This window comes from Pezoporus wallicus, unplaced genomic scaffold, assembly GCF_028554395.1.
Source record: "Pezoporus wallicus isolate ANWC-B61680 ecotype Strahan unplaced genomic scaffold, APGP_CSIRO_Pwel_v1 scaffold_13239, whole genome shotgun sequence".
Lineage (NCBI taxonomy): Eukaryota > Metazoa > Chordata > Aves > Psittaciformes > Psittacidae > Pezoporus > Pezoporus wallicus.
Genome location: NW_026642052.1, coordinates 3,827,908 through 3,849,815, shown reverse-complemented (window position 1 = coordinate 3,849,815; position 21,908 = coordinate 3,827,908). Strand labels below are relative to the sequence as shown.

Below are 21,908 nucleotides of genomic sequence, written 5' to 3'. Positions count from 1 at the left end.
CCCTACATGCATATTTAGGTAGCTGACTTACTTAAGCATCTTTAAATAATTAAACATCTTTAGCATTCAGGCAAATGTGATGCTGTTTCCAAGCAAAAGGTGTATTTCCAGGCTTCATAGCAAGCTACCAGCTTGATCTGCCTGCGCCTGTGTTAAAGAAAGCCATAGCAATGCTTCTGACTTCACCCAGTGTTTCTTGCATAAATAAAGTGGCACCTGCTCCTGCCAGCTCCCCTCTCCCCGGGGCTGTTCAGATATATCCAAATTCTCTTTTAAGTCAGTGTCTACAACTTCAGTCCATTCAGTTCAATTTGGGCCATTTGGACTCAATTTCAGCTTTTCAAGGCAAGGTGTAACTCAATCTTCAGGAAGCAATGGATTTCAATGGGACTGCTCAAAGAATCAGCTCTTAGTGTAATGCAGAGCAAGGGCTTCAGCCATGAAACTACAACTTCTGCTTGCAAAAAAATTCTGAGTACTACAGTATAAACACTGACTGAAAAAAAAAGACACAAGCATATGGCAACCACTAGCAATAACAATTCTTCAACTACTGTCTTAATATAATGAAAAACAAGCAATTTAAACAGCCCAGAGAGCTGTTCCAAAATGTGCGCGTATATACAGAGATCTTCTTAAACCACAAGTTACAGAAGTTATTGTATTATGGAAATTGTTGTTAGTAAAGAAAATGGGACTACCATTCTCTTTAATAAGGCAGGATGGAGACCTTGATAAGAAGATGGAAATGACATCCCTTTGAAAGTTCTTAAGTAATTTCAGATAATACATTCATAAATCCAAATGACAGAATGACTAGGATGTTATCAGGACTGTGTTCAAAGAACTGGAAAGGGCAGCAAAGACATATTTAAAATTAAGTATGCATAGGAAGATGTGGAAGAACTGCAAAGAGTACATAGTTTCAAACTACAGATAATAGTGGCAGAATACCCTATGTACCTCCAATATTGCATCTATACCGAAGTAGTATAAATAATGTACTAAATTTATGTATTGATAACAGAATGCATATTCAACTGCTAATTGGAAGTTGATTTCAGTTCTCATAAGAAAAAAGGGGCAAGTGAACTGCAGCAAGTGAACACACGTGAACTGCAGCAAGTCTCCTGCCCAGCCAGTTGTTCAGAGTAATGAGAAATGGTTAACAGTATTGTAGGGTCTCTGGAGAGAGTCAAATGAGGAAGGGGCATAATGGGGGAGACAGAGGAAGCATCGAACTTACTGTGAAAGTGAGGAAACTCTGATTTGTGATAGAGGAAGATGGAGCAGGAGGTAGGAAAGAATGAATCCATCAGCGTGCATCTTCCATTAACAGTAATGCAAACATTCAGGCAACGAAAGGATCGAAGTACAGACTATGAACTCCTATTTTTGTAGAAAAGTATATCTTTCAGGCCTACAAAAGTTTTCAATAGCTGTATCACTGTAAATTATTGTATCTGTTGATAAATACAGGATTCCCACATCTGGGTAATCAGTGTGGCACCTTTAACAAGCATTAAATCTATGTAGAATCCCGGAATTGTTCAGGTTGGAAAAGAGTTTTAAGATCATAGAGTCTAACCATTACCCAGCACTGCAAATTCCTCTGCTAAACCATGTCCCTAAGCACCACATCTATGTGTTTTGTAAATAGCTCCAGGGGTGGTGACTCCACCACTTCCCTGGGCAGCCTTTTCCAGTGTTTGGCAACCTTTTCAGTGAAGACATTCTTCCTAATATCCAACCTAAACCTCCCCTGGCTCAACTTGAAGATATTTCCTCTCATCCTATCGCTTGTTACTTGGGAGAAGAGACCAACCCCCACCTCACTATATCCTCCTTTCAGGTAGTCATAGAGAATGATATCTCCCCTGAGTCTCCTTTTCTCCAGACTATTTAATACAATTTCCCGTCAAAATTACTCATCAGCTTTTAATACATTTAATTGTATTGGGCGAAAATTAATTTGTCAACTCCTCCTTCCTGACATAAGAAGATCCAGTGCTTTGTGCATTGCCTTTGAATTTAGACCAGACTTTGATACCCTGGTTTCCTATAGACTATGCATGAACTTGGACTTAATCTCTCTGTACCTCACTAAAAGATAAAGCTGTTGTATTTTAAAGGCATGGTGAAAAGGAAACTAGGTTTAAGAGCATAGGGATCTTGAATGTGATCAAAGCAAGCATTACATAGCTCATGAAAGGCAGGTAAATAGTTGATATAAATTGGATGACTCAGCAACCCAAGTCCTGTCTATGTCCAAGGGATGGACCAGAACCAACAAAGAGAAAGAAATCTAGCCTTCTAGTCTGAAAAAGAAATATAATTACACTTAGTATTTCAGATAAAAATATAATAATTATAATAAGACCAATTTTAAACAGTTAATTTTAAAACTATCCTGATTACATATATTTCTACTTAGTTTGCTTATGTTTGAGGTTTGGTTCAGTTTTGTTTTGTAAGGCAATAGAATAGATTATTTGTCAGTGACCACTGTGCAAAAATGTCAGATCCGTGTTTTGTCATCAGAAATGGTGGTATAGATTTTATTGAGTGTTTCAAGATCAATGTGCTGTATTTGAAAATTAACACTCCTAAAAATTAACATTCATTATCTAAGTGAAACCAGTCAAAAAGCCAGCATTGAAATTAAATATAACTTATTTAATGTCGTTTGAGATAAAATATTAAATGTTCATTTGTAACGAACCTACCTTGTAGTCTGCAATTGAAGTCATATTGCAACATCCTGATTCACCATCATCTCTCTGAACAAGCCATCAGACTGCCTCTCCCCACTGATTAATAATGTAGACCAAACCACCTGGCAAACTTCTCCCTAGAGAGAAAACAAAAAACATACAACAAGAATACTATTTTCATTAGCTTTTCAAATCAATGACATAGCATAAATGTAGGCACTGGAGCTTTTATCTTTTTTAGTGAGGCAAGTCAATTTAACACTGCCCCCAGTTCAGCACAATGTTTCATCTCAGTTCCCATTGTTTAAGTCAACTGTTAACCCCCTGGTCAATATAGCATCCAAGTTACCATTCAATTTCAGTACATGCTTTAAATGCTTTGGTTCAACAGGGACATAGTTTTCTAGTACCAACACTTATCAATACTGTGAATTAATACTATTAATCTAATATTTTAGAGATCAGCAAAACATGAACAGTTATTCATGCCAGTCACTATCTTCTGTATTAGCTATGCATCTAATAAATTCTCATTAAAATATTGGATCACATGAGGTAGTAAAATTACTTTAATGAAAGGGGACTTTAATGGAAAAAACTGAATGAAAAGAAGCTGATGTCATAGGATAGTATGAAAAAAAAGACAATATCTGAAAAAAATAGCAGCTAAATTCTCAAGGCAGGAATCTGAGAAAAATAACACTTCAACCAGAAAAGGCTGACTGTCTTTCTTAATATTCAACAGCAGATTGAGCACTGGGACATTTGGGGTAGAAATGTGTCTTAAAGACATTTCCAGACATGTCCAGAGGTACAATTTTGGAGTTGTACAGAGAAGACAGGACATCATAAATGTCAAATATGTCAAATGGAAGCATTTATCAGGAATAGAAAAGAAATGGTATTTATTGCTTAACTTTGTCCACCCTCCGTCTACCTACCATTGCTTGATTTATCTTACAAGTTCTGCTAAGGAACACAGCTTACAGTACTAGTCATACCTCCAAAAGTTTTGCCTGTGCCCTGGAACTGGCCCAGTGAGTACTTTTGCTTAAAAGAAAGAGAAAACAATAAATAGCCATTTACACTAAATCCTGCAATTTTGGACAAGAAATTTTAGGAATTTTCAAAAATGTTTACTCTATATATGGACTGAAATGGCTTTGGAAATTTGAGTCCAAAAGCTGACAGTAAGCAAAGCTGTTGTTTGCTACCTAGATTCTTGTGCAAATCTTATACTCTATAGTGAGGCTGATTTTGGCTTAAAAGTACATCTAAGTGGAGTGGGAAATCAGGAGCCAGGGTGTACCAACTGGTAACAGGTTCATAACAAATTGGTTGTTAACATGTAATTAAGTTCCTCAAGGTACCTGCTCTCAGATGCTGCCTCATTTTTTTTCTGGCTATTTCTTTTCTATCCTTCTATCCACAAGCAAGGTACCATTCTCTAAGCATGAGAAACAACTATTTGGCTATTTGCCTTCACCAGTTTTGTGTTCTAGTGTGTGCCTAAATAATACATGAGGATGTAACCTTTCAAGTAAGAATAAAGCTAATTTTTAGGAAATGATGCCTAACATAACTGCATCAATAATTTGAATTCTTAATTTGAATTTGAAACTTCATTGTTCAAAGGACACCCGCACCACAGTGTTAGCACGTGTAGGGTTACCACACAGCTTGCACAACCCCTGAGTTGCCATGACTATCGCAGCAAAACCTCTTTTGCCAGCAGTAGCCACTGTCGTCTCATAATTTAAAGGACTGAAGAAGGCTTCAAGGCATAAAATAAATTCTAAATGATGCTGCCCACTTTAATAAGTCATTAAGGGCATAGATATTAGCCAGATCCAACTGTCATGCAACACCAGGGTTGAAAAAGCCATGATATGTCTGGATAAGATCTTAAAGAACACAAAGAAAGCTCTAAGGGCTCCGGCAAAGAAAGGAAATCTTAGCTGGCTGTTTAATTTGTGTTAGCTAACCAGATACTACTTCTGCCTCATTTAAAACTACTTTCAGAGGAAGGCAAAAGGCGACTGAAGTGACACAGCAGTAACAAATATCAGTTCTCTCCCTGGGAAACGAGGTATCGTGTCACAGCTAATCTTATGGAAAGACTGTCAGCTAAAAACATATGTTGTCACAGGGTTTCTTCAACAGCCAGGTGAGTAAATAAAATGAATAGGATTTCCTGCCTAGACAACATCCGCTTCTTCATTTTGGCCTATTCCCTCTCCCCTCCCCAAGAAGTCCTCAACACCTGGGCTCCGTGCGGCCGGGCACACATGCTTCCCCACCTGACGATTTCTAACCCTGGCTGCGTGCTCTGGAGGGACAAAGGCCTCCAGCACAGCAAGACTGAATTTCACATTAAAAATGCGTGTGTTAACTGGATCAGGCATGAGTTCTTGAAACTGGGGAACAGAAGGAGACTCCACAAATCTTCCCTTTTCCCTATTTTAAAGAATAGTATAATGCATCATATAACATATGCTTCTTAAAATGCACCCATAAGAAATCTAATAAAAAATGGGTTTTCTCCTTTTATAATTACTATATGAGCAACATAGACATAAGTCAATCCAGAATATTTCTGGTGCTTTGTTTCTTCAACAAACTGAAAATACTGTGAGGAAAAACAAATGTGTAGAAAGACTAGCAATTACAGTACTTACATTATTTGTTTCTGATATGGGTCTTTTAGCAGCATAAAAAGCCCTTCATCACTGCAGGAAGTGGCTTGTATCCTCAACACAAATAATAATGTTTCTGGCTTTAACTATGTTTTATTGAAGTACTAAATATGTGCTAAAGAATTAAGAATATATACAGATTTATAAACCATAATCATCAGAATTGAGAAACAGGGATTCATATTCTAATCTTTGTCCTGCCTGACACACGTTTGACTGTTCTCCTTAGTAATTTCACTGTGAGTTGTGGACTTCAGGAATAATCACATCCTATGTCACCAGAAACCTGACCAACAATCTTTTTCATTACCTCCTGTCTCTGTGAGAACTTAGGAGCAGTCTGAAGGAGATGAGCAGCCAAGCCAGCCTGGAATTAAAGCTAAATCCCTTATTTCCAGACACAAGAATTCTCAACACTTCACAGCAGAGAGAAGATCTGCTTTCACTGCACTGGGAAAAACTCATGTCTGGGGAGCTGTCAGGGAAGGTCTGTTGGGTCTGTTGGGACCCCCCTTCCCACATGAGAGGCACATCAAATGCAGGCTGTGAAAGAGTCAAGCTCCTTCCTACCAGCTGCTGTTACGTGGCTCTATTCACTGGTACAGATTGTTAAAGGCAGAACAAGAAATATAAAGTATTTTCTTCAAGTTCAGAATTGTGCTTGTTGTGTGGATTGCACTTCCCAAGCATGTTATGACATGGACACATTCTAAAACAACCATGTGAGCAGTCAGAGCTTGCTCTCTTTCAAGTTACTTGTGTCCAGTCTGAACGTTACCAACAAGCAGCAGGAACAATAGAAAAATATTAAGCATTGAAATCCCAAATTTATAACTCACAGATGAAATATGTGATGCCAAGGCATTGAAATCCCGTGAGAACCAGGCTCTAACTGAACTTTAATCAGATCAGTGTAAGCTTCCACTGAAATTGGAGTGTAATCATCATTCACAGACTTCTTTAGATCACTCAAGTATTTCCGAAAACTAAATGTCTCAATTTACAGCTGTTTGATAAATATGAGAATTAATAACAATTCCAGGTGCAAAATGCTAAGGAGCAATTGCTGCTAAAATCACAGCTCTGGTGATGAATCATCACATTTGGAAGCCACCCATGCTCTCGTAAATCTGATGTTTGCTGATAGAGCAAATGATTATCAGTGGCAGTAAGAAAATGCTGTTATAACTCTGAATCGTTCTGTGAATGAACTTCCAGTCGAGCTTCCCTTAACAACAGCATGCCCTGGAGATGCTGGGTGTGTTAAAGCAAAAGTCAAACTCACTGCTGAAAGAGCCCAGCAAGTCACACCAAAACAAGGCAGAGAGAATAAAGGACTACTAGTATGAAGAGAATGAAGTCGGTGTTGTCCGAAAACACCAAGCACTGAGTCATGTCCTTAGTTTTTGCCCCTTTCCTTGGCTCTGTGCAATCACACAATACTCCATTTCTGCAGGACTATATAACATGGGTTTGCCAAAGGAAAGAAAATTCCAAGCTTATGTTTCATAAAGAAAATAGGGTTGACCTCTTAAACTACAACTAGCAAACCAGCAGTTCCTGCTGCTCCTTCCTCCTTTATGCACCGAGATATTAGGAAGGGATTTCAGTACTTTTTCAAACATTTTGGATGTTAACACTTCCAAAAAAAAAACCAACCAAAACACCATAGTGATGCAGATGACAGAATTGCTTTTCAAATAAAAATATTCCAAGGAAAAAGCACTAGTGCCAACATGCTTATCGTCATGGCACCTCATGAAACTCTGGGCAACAGGAATTCATGGTGGAAAAACTGTGCTCAGTGAGGGGAACAGGGTGCAGACCTTGCTGCCCACCAAGGATGCCAGAGAGGAGCATCTCCAACCTATTCCCTCTGATACACAAGTCTCCTCGAAAGCTAATCAAATAGCCCAGGCTGCCTCAGGCAAAAAAAATCCCAAACAACCCAAAGAAAGAATAAATAGGAAAAACCTGCTAAAAATGCACAAGATCCAGCAGTCCCAGGGCAATGGAAAAAATGCAGCATTAACCAGTGTTACCTCATTATACTAAGAAAATAGTTTGGTTAGCCAAGATGACATTATGATTATAATAATTCTTCTAATGTTTAAAATACTTCACTGTTCTAGAGGGAGGATCCTGAGAGAGAACTTGCTTAATTTGTGACAGAGATTGCATGACTTGGATCCCACAATTGCAGGGAGTCACAGTGACAGAGCTGTAGTCCTCCAGCATTGTCAGGCCCAGAGGAACAATGATTATTTTGGTATTACTACAGCTATCTCACTTTCTGCTCTCTCAAGCAAAGTTTCTTTTGTTTTAGTAAATTAACTAACACCTTTCTATACAGAATAATAGGGTTTTTTTCCCTCTCTTATTGATTTCTCTGTATGTGAATAAAGAGGATATTCAATTCTCATCCCAACACAATCAGGAATTAAGACTTCTTAGAGGGTCTGAATAAATGAAAGATGAACAACATGTTTGTTAGATGTAATAATGTATGCCCATATGGAAAAAAAAAGCTAAACTGTCCTTTTCTGTGAAAGAAATTGAACAGATTGCCCAGAAATAGGCAGCTCTTGTTCCATTTACTGAGGGAAGCAAATGCCGTCCAGATGGAAATTATCAAATGGATCAAACAGCTACATTTTATTCCCAAATGATCTTTGTTCTACTTATCACTCATTATACTGGAAAACTCTTCTTCTTATAGCCCACGCCCAGTCAAGAGCGTATTACTTATTGCACTCTCATAGAAAATATTCTGCATTCATGGTTTCCCTGAGGAGATGTTGATCTTGTCATGCAAAAAGAGGGAGAAGAAAAGTGTCCTTCCTAATGGGAACATTCATTTAAGATCTCTGGAAACTGTTAATTCCCCTTAAGCCCAACATGTGACTGAGGGTTACACTGTCCTTGTGGCGCAGCAATCAACTCTGCAGCCACTTCCTTATGCCCAGGGTGATGAAAAGCCTTTTCAACAGTTCTATTGCTTGCCAGGTTTTACGAAGGTGAATGTTACCAAGTCCCAGTGAAACCACCTTGAGGTTCTTCAGCTACATTTATTTGTACTCTCCCATGGGTAAATATTTCAATTGGAAATTTGCATTGAATAAACCCAAAATTTAGAAACACCAACGAATCCTCATCTTTGGCCCTGTATGATTACATATGGCATGTATAATCAAACTGTTAAATGTTTTCAAAGACAGAAGAGGAGGGGGTTTTTTAGTCTTTCCATCTAAAATGGAAAGGTAATGAAATCTGGATACCTAAAATTCCTTCTTACAACTTTGAAAGGTTGTAACTCCATAAGGTTTTAGGTGGCAAAAATCATGTTTAAACATTTCCTCTTATAAATTTCTGATTATATTTATCGCATATCCTATTGAGTTATATAAGATCTGGCTATGTATTTTGTTATACTATGATTTTCTTTTAATCTGTAAATCTACAGCAGCACAGGTACAGTAATTTCTGAGGGCATAAAACTGTTAACAGCTGTGACCGAGTGACAGGATTAGATCAAGAACATCTAATCTAACTGGGCCATGTAATACTACCTTTTATTTCTTATTAATCATTGAGCATGAGTTCAACTTGTGTCATAGGTCTATCAGGTGGGTTTATAAATTAGGAAATAAATTCAGAATTGATTTTTTTAATGGTGTGGTCAGTAACAGATAACACTGAGTTCAGCTGCAGCAACCCCAAACACACCAAGGATCCCAGGGCTTTACGTACAGAAGGCAGTGCTGCAGTTCCCAGGGCCTGAAAGCTGTGTGACCGATGTTTTATTCTCTTTGAGTGTCAATGGATAGGTGTCAGCTTTGGGACGTCTGGTGATGTAATCACTTCACTGGCAAGGGAAAACACAGTGGGTCCACTAACTGAGGGAGCTGTATAAACTCTCTGCCAAGGGACAGAAGGGAGGGGAGACCCCTATGCAAAAGGGGTCCCAATGTAAAATGCACACATGGAAATGCAATTCCTTCCACTGACAATCAAGGAGGAGCCCAGCAAGCACATTCAGATGTTTTGTACAGCACTGTACTTGGCAATTAGTCCCAAAACAATTGTTCTGGAGTTGGAAGGAGCCCCCAGTATTAAGCTTCCAGAGTACCCAGCTGAGATGCACAACACAACATATTGCTATGACCTCTGTTCATCGGAGAGCTCCAAACAAGTAATTCACAGCAGGACATATATCATGACATTTCAAATACATCTTACAGACAAGACAACCTCTTATGAGGGAAAAGCCAGGGTAGGAAACAAAACATGAATATTTTTACATTCAAAAAGGGTCAGATTTATCCACAACAAAAGTTATTATTCCTAATAATACTGCTAAGGCAATTGTCTTGGTCATATCCCATTTGTCTATAAAAGGTTTAATTCAATGAGTGTTTATTTTCAAGTCAGAATTTAGATTCCCCCCCCCCCAGAACTACCATTAAACTGAGCCTTCTTCTCAGAATGGTTTATTAATCCGAAAGATGTGTCTTGACAATCACATTACTCTCTCCCCAGCATCCAGTTTATTAGTGCAAAGAGCAGTACTTATTCTTAGCAGACCTGTCATCTTTTGGAGACTTGCGGGAATTTGAGCTATTCCTTTTAATTTCAGAGCAGCAGAAACTTCTCTGTAAAGCTCCCAAGGAAGCATACTAACAAGGGCTTGTTTTAATATACCTTACTTAGGACACAGAAATTAAGAACACCACAAAAGAGGTCAGAATCCCTCTAAAGGAAACATGTGCTTACATGATTTCCCAGGAGAACGGCAGTGCTGCAGGTACTAATACACTGAAGCAAACTCTCCACAGCCCAGGCCGAATCCATGTGTTTGAACATACTATTTTATGTTTTTGCCCTCTCTTCTGCATTGTTCTATTTTACACTATTCAAGGAGAAACACACACAACTGAACAGTTCACACATAAAAAACAGTGAATCCAGCTTATTTCTATGCAAAAGTTCCCAAGTATTAGCACTATACCCAGTATATGCTCAATAGCTTGTTTGATGAATATTGTCTCTGATCCCCTGGGGGCTCAGGAGAGTTTGTCAGGTCAACAAGGCTTCAGACCTACATACCCATTCAATTTCCTATTTAATATATTTGCAAAATAGTACCTAACATTAGATGCACAACATCTTACAGTGAATCCAGAGCTGGTGACTATAAATTAAGACAAAACTATATAATTAATCCAAGGTGTAAATACAAAGGAAAAGTCCTCAGGCAGAATGTTTAAAAAACAGCTAGTACAACACAAAAGAGAGGTTCCCAAGTGTTAATGTTCATTATCTCTTATGAGAAGGCTAGTCCGGAGTTCAGAGCAGTCACCTAGGACACAGAGGAAGATTTCAAGTCTTTTTCCTGCTAGGCACTACCATATCACCACAATCGAGTCCCATATGACCATAGTCACATTTATTACTAAAGTGCTTTGGTTGGGAATTGCCTTCCCTTTCTTCTGCAGTGTAGACTTGACATCTGAGGCAGTCCCCCTCCATTCATCTCTACAGTCAGTGAGTTGAAAAGGCACCTCTGAAGTGCAGATCATCTTGCCTATTTTAGACTTACATAATGACATGAATCTTGTCCTGTACATCAAGCGCCGATTTCTCTTCATGTCTGTCAGGGACCCCAGGAGTCTAACTTAGACTTACACATGTTCCCAGGAATCCCACTTCCTAGAGCATGAACTAAGCTTAGTTCCTAAACACATGATTACAAACTCCCTGCTCCCAGGCAGACATCTGACAGTGACTGCTGTGAAGGTCTGCAGTGTTGGCTGAGCTGTAAGCACTAAAGAACTTAATTCTGTAGCCTAGTAAAGATGTCATGCCACCTGAGATGAACCAGGAAATGTTGTCCAGGAAATGTTGTCCACATGCAAAAGTCAGTGCAAGTCCCAGTCTCACAGAGAAATCTAAAGTACCAGGATATGCTGTTCTTGGAAAGATGCAGATCATAGAATCATAGAATAGTTAGGGTTGGAAGGGACCTTAAAATCATCTAGTTCCACCCCCCATGTCAGATGTCAGATATAACAAGCAGCTATTTTTTTCTGGCTTTCCTAAGCATCGTCACATGAGGTACTTTCTGTTCTGAACCCAGTACAGACCGCCTAACAACCTTGCCTGCACCAGCTGCAGCTTCATTTCTTAGCTTTCAAAAACTTGAAGAGGATATTGCCTCCAATATCCTCTCCAACACTCACCCAGGGCCAGCCACTTGACACACACCATTATTCCCCCAGAACTTCTTGCAGAGCTCCCTCTGTGGTCACCTGCAGGTTCATTTTGAAATAAATGGTTTCAGAGATTTATCATGCGAGCAGCCACAACGACAGGTTGGAGCAGATGGCAATTTCTGTTTGTGGACAGGAGAAAATGGGGTAAATTAGGGGGTGAGGTTGATTAGGCAATGAAACCTCTGCAGTCATCATAAAAAAATACACGACCAAGACCTCTACCTCCCAGCTCAGGCTTGGGAATTGTCCTCCATGAGACCATGTCTTAATTTAGAGTTGAAAATGTTCAGTGTGCTCTTAATGAAAGTTCTTTATAGGGATCTTAGCTTTTTTTACACTTCTGTTCACCAGCTATAGCATACAGACAGCATAGAAGGCATCCAGATCATATAGGAGCCATATAAAGTATATTTATTTGTTTCTGCCCAGTGTATGTACATCAGACAACACTTCTACTCATTCATAAACCACTGTTTGCAAAAGATCCACTGTCCACAGAAGACCTCTAATTAACTGTTCATCCAGAAGCCAATTCATCTTGGTGATCATATCCAGCACAGAAAAGGCGTGTAAAATTGTAAGGGTGTCAGAGATGAGCAAACCTCAGCCGCTCACTATCCCCAGAGCAGCTACATGGTGATGTGCCGTTTCTGCTACAAATCAGCTCCTGTGAGACAAGAAAAGCCTTTTTTCCCCCCAGGAAAAGCTCCCTTCACAAACAGCCACAAACTACTGGTGCCCTCCAGCTAGGCAGCCTCACCCCTAGATTTTAAAGCTCACTCACCAGAAGGGACAGTCTGCAGCCAGCTGGAAATAAAGATGTGGCCCCTGAGAGATGGAGTCGCCTGCCCACAGATGGAAAAGCAAAGAGGCAGCACCCAGCAGATGGTGGGGGCAAAGGTGGGCAACAGGGGATGGCCACATCCTCCCTTTCTAACTGCAGCTTTCAGTAAGAACGAGAAAGAATCGCATTTGACTTTCAGCCTTGGAAACACACTACAAAAATCAACAATGCGCTCCAAGAGCTTCCCACTTACAGAAAGCTTTGCCAGACCGCCATAGTGAGAGGCCACAGCACTTCAATGTTTCTCGCTCTTGTCCTAATACAATTAATACAAGTCCAATGCAAATAAACTTCAAGGAATCCTTTACTGAATTTCCCCTTTACTCTGCTCCATGTTCTCACACCATGACCAAAAATGCAGTGATCAGGCAGAACCAAAACCATCTTAATTTCTGAGTAACTGCTGATTAAATGTTCCCAGTAACCCACCAAGAAAAAGAACTCTCTCTCCATCCTTAGATATTTGACCTTGCTCACTAATGGCTTGAATATAAACACAGTTTCCGTGTCTGAGAAATCAAGCTTGCAGCTGAGCTGGATCACCAGACTGAAATTGAGCTGCTGTGGCACCCTGGTGAACCTGACCCATCATCTGTAATAAGATCCTCTAGCTCTTTTGTTGCCTTCTTCTCCTCTCACCCCCTATTCTTTTTAAGAGCTGCTTACTTCACAAATCATAACTTTTTTTCTTAAGAACTTCCCACGCTACGTTGATCTTTACAAAGGCAGATAGGTTATCATAGAATCATAGAATACCAGGTTGGAATGGACGTCAAGGATCATCAGGTCCAACCTTTGTAGGTAAGCATGACCTAAACTAGATGTCCCAGCACCCTGTCCAGCTGAATCTTAAAAGTGGAATCCACCACTTCCCTGGAGAGATTATTTCTATGGCTGGTTGTTCTCACTGAAACTAGAAGCAATTCACCTCTAGTGTCAAAACAGAATCTCCCAGGAATAACTTGTACCCATATGCCTCTTTTCCATGTGACTACCTCTAAAAAGGAGTCTCCATCTTCTTTGTAGCCAGCCTTTAAATACTGGAACACTGTTATAAGGTCTCATTTAGCCTTAAGTGCATGAAACATATTGCATGAAATACAACAGCGACTACAGTTTGAGAGATCTTTAACATGGGTACAAGTCAGTTCAGCTTCCTTTGTGGCATGACATTTCCCCTAGTGGTGCCTAACTCTTACTCAGTAAAGGTTTAATAGTTTATTGCATATAAAAGCAAGACAAAAATTATACAACCACTCATCTGTTTTTCTTCCCCTCTTTCAACAGCAAAAGAGACAACAGGGAGCTGAATTGCTATAGGGCAACTGTCCCTCACTGGATTGGTACCACTGCCATCTGCGCTAGGGCTGACAAGGTGGGGCACACAGGTAAATTTCCTTCCCATGGAAACTAGTGTATTTGGGAAAGGCAAGACAGATTGACACATACCTGGATTTAACCCGCAGTGGAGTCAAGGTACAAGCAGAACTTCCACTGCGTAGTCCTACCTTAGTTTCCTCTTAGGGTTTAAATTCAGTCTTTAAAATTTATAATAAATAATAATAAATAAAAAAGTCAGTTTCTTCTCATATCCCTACTTCTGCTAGCCAATCCCAATGGAGTGAGGAAAAAAAAGAAAAAAAAAAGGAAAGATCTGCAGAAAGCTATTTCACCCTATTATTTTATAGGGCCTTTATTTATGCCAAACCCCATGCAATTATTCAAATATATATATGTACATAAATATGTCATATATATCTATATGCACATGAATTCAGTATTCTATGGTTCACCAATATCCTGACTGCTAAGATCAAAGATGTAGACTGGCAAAAGACAACATTCCTAGCTAAATGTAATAGGCCAAGGTTGCTGAAATATTCAATTTTCTGCACTAGCCCTTCCTCTTCTCTTTATTTGCAAGAAAAACGTACTGCAAAAAAGATGGACTTAAGTGAGTTCTTCCTGAATTCTACCTGAAAGCCACCTGACCTGCTGGGAATACAGTTACACTAACAGATGTGGGAGTTTCTTGATTTAATCAGACTTTAGGAGAAAGGTCTACATTGTGGAAATCTTTCATGCATTATCTGGCTTTAATTAGGAGCTCTAATATCCTTCAGCTTTAGGGCTAAATTAAAAAGCTGTTACTAAGATATTAGAGAGTGTTTTCACAAATCAGAAATGCAACCCAAAAAATGCAAACAGGAATTACTAAAGACTACAGAAAAAATTATTATAGAATCAAAGAATCATAGAATAGCTGGGGTTGGAAAGGACCTTAAGATCATCCAGTTCCAACCCCCCTGCCATGGGCAGGGACACCTTATGCTAAATCATATCACCCAAGGCCTCGTCCAACCTGGTCTTGAACACTGCCAGGGATGGAGCATTCACAACCTCCCTGGGCAACCCATTCCAGTGCCTCACCACCCTAACAGGAAAGAATTTCCTCCTTATATCCAATCTAAACTTCCCCTGTTTAAGTTTTAACCCATTACCCCTTGTCCTGTCACTACAGTCCCTAATGAAGAGTCCCTCCCCAGCATCCCTATAGGCCCCCTTCAGATACTGGAAGGCTGCTATGAGGTCTCCACGCAGCCTTCTCTTCTCCAGGCTGAACAGCCCCAACTTTCTCAGCCTGTCTTCATACAGGAGGTGCTCCAGTCCCCTGATCATCCTCATGGCCCTTCTCTGGACTTGTTCCAACAGTTCCATGTCCTTTTTATGTTGAGGACACCAGAACTGCACACAATACTCCAGGTGAGGTCTCACAAGAGCAGAGTAGAGGGGCAGGATCACCTCCTTCAACCTGCTGGTCACGCTCCTTTTGATGCAGCCCAGGATACAGTTGGCTTTCTGGGCTGCGAGCGCACACTGAAGCCGGCTCATGTTCATTTTCTCATCAACCAACACCCCCAAGTCCTTCTCCACAGGGCTGCTCTGAATCTCTTCTCTGCCCAACCTGTAGCTGTGCCTGGGATTGCTCCGTCCCAGGTGTAGGACCTTGCACTTGGCATGGTTAAACTTCATGAGGCTGGCATCAGCCCACCTCACAAGCGTGTCGAGGTCCCTCTGGATGGCATTCCTTCCCTCCAGCGTATCAACTGAACCAAACTTGCTGAGGGCGCACTCAATCCCACTGTCCATGTCACCAACAGAGATGTTGAACAAGACCTGTCCCAACACCAATCCCTGAGGGACACCCCTCATTACTGGTCTCCAGCTGGACATTGAGCCATTGACCACAACTCTTTGTGTGAGCCCATCCAGCCAGTTCTTTATCCACCAAGTGGTCCATCCATCAAATTGATGTCTCTCCAATTTAGAGACCAGGATGTCGTGTGGGACAGTGTCGAACGCTTTACACAAGTCCAGGTAGATGACATCAACTGCTCTACCCCTGTCCATCAGTTCTGTAGCCCCATCATAGAAGGCCACCAAATTGGTCAGGCAGGATTTCCCCTTAGTGAAGCCATGCTGGCTGTCACCAAGCACCTTGTTGATTTTCATGTGCCTTTGCATGCCTTCCAGGAGAATCTGCTCCAAGATTTTGCCAGGCACAGAGGTGAGACTGACTGGTCTGTAATTCCCTGGGAACTTGGTTTTGTTCTGACTCATGCAAATATCAGTCCTGAAAATGGAAATGAGTTACCATGGGCTGAGCATCAGATCTGATCCCCAAATCTCCTTTGCATGTAAAAGCTTTTTGTAGCACATGATGAGCAATAGATGGGAAGCGACAGGCTTCCAGAGCAAACCCTCTGCGCTTTCTACAAATGTCTAATCTCTAGAAGAAACTGGAGTGGACATTGGCATCATTTACTTTAAAGACACTGAGGTTTTGATTGTCAGATTTCAGTTCCTCCCCCAAATTATATTACAGTGCATTTGTAGCCTCAAGTACACCATGAGTTTCCTTTTAAAGTTTATCTATCTTTCACAAGACAGATAGTGCTTTAAAAAGCACTATGCACCTTGCAGTTTACTACTTCTACTTACCTCATTTACATGCTATACCTAAGAAACAATTCTGTTAAAACTGCAGAGAAAAAAGGCAGCTTTGCTGTTAAAATGAGATATTTTTGCTTTGGTACTGGGGAGTTCAAGTGTTGAAAAAAAGAACTGGGCAAATATTGCCTAAATATGTTAATAAACACTCATTTGATGTGAGCTATTGGTCCTAGCCAATATTTTTCTGTGCTGTTTCAAGCAAGTTCTCTGTAAGTGAAAGGGTCTGAATGGGAAGCAGGCACAGTGAGCATCTGTCAGCAGGAAGCACACCGTCACATCCAGCTTCTTTCCAAGTGGCCTGATCACCCATTCAAGTACAGATAGTGCCATTTGACTCATGCAGGTGCATGGATGACAAACAGCAGATCACAGGTGATTCAACACTAGTCAACTCTTCAGATGTGTTCTGTAAGCACATTGCTACTGATCGCCCTCAATTTTAAAATCCCCCAAATCATTACAGAACAAGGGGCTGTATTAATTATTCTGTATGAGTCACTCAGCAAGCTCAGACTCCCAAAGGACCGCAGTTGTCACGACACCAATATATGAACCATCTGGCCTGTCACTGTACATCTCCTAGCTGGTTTCTGTAAATGACTGTATTTAAAGAACTTGAAGGACCTTGTTTGATGGTGCAGTGTACCATCTAATCTTTTTGTACATCAATTAGCACATAATTATTTGACATAATCTGACTATCACTTTTCATTTGCTTGTTCAGTAGTGGAAATAAATGGAGCAGGACAGAGGCTTGAAAAAGCTGACCTACTCCAAATGGATTTCTGTTAATCTATTAGCATTCCTCCACTTTAGTGTCTAAAACCTCACAATTTTCCTTAGGAGAAATGAAAAGGAACAGAAACATCTGGCCAAAAAACTGTGGTATCTGCACATACTTAAAAGATGCTTTGTAGTAGTAAGAATGAATGTCTTAAAACATCAAAAACACAGAGGCTACAGGGTTTTAACTGAAATTGTGACTTCTGAAGCAAAGTTACAAAATGCCAGCACAACATCCATTTGCTTGAGGAATTAATTCTTTGAGTCCATTCTGCATTACAGTGCTTCAGTGCAGGTAATACGTCTGTATTTGTTCCCCCACTTACACCTGTGTGTATCTGCAGCCCTTGTTCAGGAAACTGTTAATTCCAGCAGGAGGAAGAATGGGGCCAAATAACCTAATTAGCTTAAAATGAAGCCTGATAGTTTAAAGTAAACCACACTTGTCTTTCTTTGAAAAGGGAAAGGACCAAGAAAGGCTTAATTTCATGGTAAGTTACTATGGTCCCAATCACAAAGGAGATAGCTGCACTAGGATAACAAAGACTTATTATCTTATTATCAAAGACTTATTAGGATATTATTATTAATAGTCTCACTATTAGCACACTTCATGCATTATGATCTGACCCAAAGCCTGAACTACCAGGCTCTGTATTTTACTGTCATCAAGATAAAGCTCAAAAAACATTCTCACAAGTACTAATTCTTAAAGCATCATTTTATCAATATTGAAGTTTTACCATGTTAAATATTTACAAGTGGGTTTGCACATCAAATTATCTTATGATTTGAGAAGGCAGCTGATGACTGGGTATGAGGTATATCTGTCTTCAGAAGTGCTGCCCATGTATTAAGAAGAAGAGAAAGACACATGAAAGCAGAAGCCCAGATTTTGGAACCTCACTGGAGTCTCCTCTGCTTAGAGAGTGTTCCAAAACATCACTTTCAGGGGCTATTTCCCTTGGCATCTGGTGTGTATTTTCTAAAGATATATTGGATGAAGACCAATTCAGTTACTGCTGTAAGCAATTACCCTGCCACCTTACTGAGCAAATGAATTTCCTGCAATAAAGTGTGAGTGTGTGCATTAATATTTCTTCAAAACCAGTCGTTTTGTTTCCAGCTTCCAAAAAGCAACATCAAAGTAGTAACATACTATGAACCAACCAGAGTAATCAATGGAGACAGAGGGAAAGCATAGGAACAACACCACATATTACTGTGTGTTAAAAATGTCCTTTTCTAATAAAAGTGATTAAACATAAAGACAGCTGTGAGATGTGAATAATGGATGTTTTGCAAAAGTATTAACTCTGGTGGGATCCCAATATAAATCAGTGTTTTGGGGAATTTACAGCAATGCTGAGTTAAACTTCCCAGGGTTAACCAGCATTAGGGCACACATGCACCTGCACAGACACACTCTTCCCTCATCCCTCCCATAACATGGATCTATCAAAGGTTCATGCAGCCCAGACCAGGCTGTGAGGAAGCACAGGCTATGAGGAAGCACTGTCACAGCTGTGCTAGCGCAGGTGGCCTGGCACTGCATCCGCTTCTTCCTATTGTAGGTGTAAGGGTTTGGCAGCACAGGGTGCAGTCTGAATCACCCATGCCTTGAACTCAGATGTTACTGTACCCACGATGCCCAAGTTGTCACTTAAAGAAAGTGGCCAGGAACATGTCCAGTAAACCTAATCAATTTAGGCTGCAGTTTGTTACTTAGGATGTTATTTTACAACCTACAGTAATACATTGAGTATCCTGCTGTATGTCAGTAGGACCATTTTATTGATTAAAAATACAAAGAAAATAATAATAATAAAAAATATATATCCCAGGACAATAAATAAACACTAACTGCAAAACTACCCCCCAGTTTTGGTAAAATAGCTTTCTAGGAAGTCCGTGACACCACATTTCCTTAAGTTCCAAAGGAAATACAAAAGGCAGATGTTCTTTCAGAACTTGCCACTGCACACTGAAGAAATGAGTTATACATAAAAGTGATTTAATGCTTTGTTTTACAGTCTCAGTTAAAAGAAAAGCATATCTTAAACATGTGGTAAAAAGAAAATGGGGAGGCAGCCCAGCTACTGAAAAATTCATAGGTTTCAGTGACCTCAAATGTTCTAAGAAATTTGGATTATAAAAAGTATTATAGCCCTTTTTCATGTCAATTTTCAGTCACCTCAAACTAGTTGCTGGGCCATGTTAACTAGTAAAATATCTTTGATTTTTAAAATTATTAATACTTTTGTAGCAATGGGAAAATCACATAGCTAAGATGCTTTACCTTGCTTTATTTCTGCAGGTTTTATTCTTTCCCATGCAGCTGATTGCTCCCTACAGGATTTTGACCTTTATTACTTGCTGACAACACGTCTGACAAACAGCTTTTTGCTGTGGTAGCTGAGGTTGAGGCGCCTGTTTTTTCTCTAGAGAGCCATGCCTTATTCATAATGGCATTTTTCTGTTTCATTCCCTGGGGAATCGCACCTGCATGCTGATTTCCTATTTGACAGCAAAATACATCATCACATTTCGACAACTGATCCCTCCCCTTCATGGCCCAGAAGGCACTATGCTGTGGCGGCACCAGTGCATCCTTCATCCTTGACAGAAGAGGGGTTTCCTTGTGGATCATGGGCAGGTCGCAGTCAGCCTTCAGATATGAGTTGGAGGAGACAACTGAAGGTATCTGAGGAGTAAAGAAGAGAACAACCTCAAACATCCCAGTGTGTTTCTTTATGTTACGTGGGAACAGGCCAATCTCTTCATTGTGGCTGATCTCAGCTGTAGCTTCCTGTATAATGGTACGGTAAACCTGGGTCATCCTCTTGTTGGGATTTAATTAAAGCCCATGTGATGTCTATAAAAAAGTAATTCCTGAGTCTACAAAGATCAGGTCAATTAAAAAGCTACTTACATTTTGCTGTTCATCATAATTTTCCTGTATGACAATATTTTCATTGATCTTATTTATATGTGACAGTGATAGAGAAAATGACCAGGAAGCTGGGTTTGGACTGTCACATATATCCCCTGGACTAAATAACATGTTATCAGAATTATGAGTTACCTCTTCATTCTATACTATATTATTTGACTGAAAGGAGATTTCAGTATCTTCCATGACTTTTTCAACTATTAATGCTAAAAGCAGTAACTATGTTTTCACTTGTTTTATTACATTTCTTTTAATCCAAGATTATAAAGGAAAATTCAGTAGAGCAATATTTGTAACTACTCTAGCTGACTGGCTCCGGTAATTGCATACTTGAATTTCGTTTCCATACAATTATGGAGAGGTTATGTTGTCTCAGAGAGGGTGAAATCTCCTGTGCGTTTAGTTTAGCAGCAGACTGTCACAAATGCAATTGCAATTGATCAGCTCTGCTCTTAACAGGATTCCTGCAGTTAATGGAAATTACTATAAAGAGCTTCAGGGCATAGGAATAATTGGATCACTAAAAGAAAAAAAGAGGAAAAAGAAAAGGTAGGACAAGATCAACATTACATCCAACAGTTTTCAAAGATAGCCTTACCAGAAAGTACACCTTGATGAAAGCAAAACCTTTTAATTATTTTTACAAGCCCCAAGCCATTCCTAAACAATGGGGAAGAAAATGAATTATGAATGCATTTGGAAATTAAAAGCATGAAGCTTTTACTGTCATCAGCTTGTTTAAACTAACAATCAACTGTGCAACTCTGGAAACAATCACTGAAATATATACACGATCTATAAAATGACTGCCAAATATAATAATTTCACTAAACTAAAACCAATTTCTACTGACCTGGCAGTTTTTGTGATGGTTTTGTCTTAGCTCTCGATGCAAGGCTATGATCCTCTCTGGGCTTGTTAACTTTACAGAACCAGCATACACATCTGGAGTGAAATGAGAGCTGTGGATGCTATCCACCTCTTGCTGAGAGTTTGCAGGTATTGATCGTGTCATCCCATTCACTTTGACATATGTCTCATGATCCTCTGGCTGTCCATGGGCCTGTGACTTATCTGTGGAAGAAGGCAGCATCTGCAAGAGAAAATAGCATTTTAAGAAATCCAAGTTAAGTGAAGCTCTCCAATGCTGTTTATTTTGGAACAGTAGAAGCCACTTGAATAAATTTATAGCAATAAGTGTTCATAGAGATTAAATATAAATAAACTACCAAAATAAGAAAAAAAGATATTATACCAATTATTTTAAATGTGAAGCATTCCTGCATCTGTCTAAAAAGGAATCCTGTATTCATCAACTCTTCCCCCACCAAAAAAAAAAAATACCTCTAAGCCTTAACTACAGCTAAACTTTGCATCTGAATATTAAGAAAACTTAGATAAAAATATAGAAAAAAATTGTAATCTAAAAAATTGGCAAATTTTAGGTCTCCTCATGAAGAATCTCAAAATTTCTAACATGATTCTTTCACACATATATTCTCACATTCCACACTAAACAACAGATTTAGGTTTTTCTGCTTATGAATGCTCAGGAAAGTGAAGCTGAATGGTCTTCAAAAGTGTATTAATTCAACTGCATGAACTCTCATACAGACCGTTCTATTCTGAATC

General features: G+C 39.6%; 1 protein-coding gene across 5 annotated transcripts in view; it reads right to left on the bottom strand.

Annotated features, from left to right (window-relative positions):
- Nucleotides 1–19,180: 19,180 nt before the first annotated feature.
- Nucleotides 19,181–21,908, bottom strand: part of CUNH4orf50 (chromosome unknown C4orf50 homolog) — a 34,089-nt gene continuing 31,361 nt past the window's right edge. For all 5 annotated transcript variants that reach the window (XM_057426581.1, XM_057426583.1, XM_057426586.1 and 2 more), the window contains 2 exons: nt 21,130–21,369; nt 19,181–20,027 (listed from right to left, as the gene is read on the bottom strand). In XM_057426581.1, coding sequence (XP_057282564.1) covers nt 19,644–20,027; nt 21,130–21,369 — 624 coding nt within the window. In that variant the 3' untranslated portion in view covers nt 19,181–19,643. The remainder of the gene's footprint in view (nt 20,028–21,129; nt 21,370–21,908) is intronic.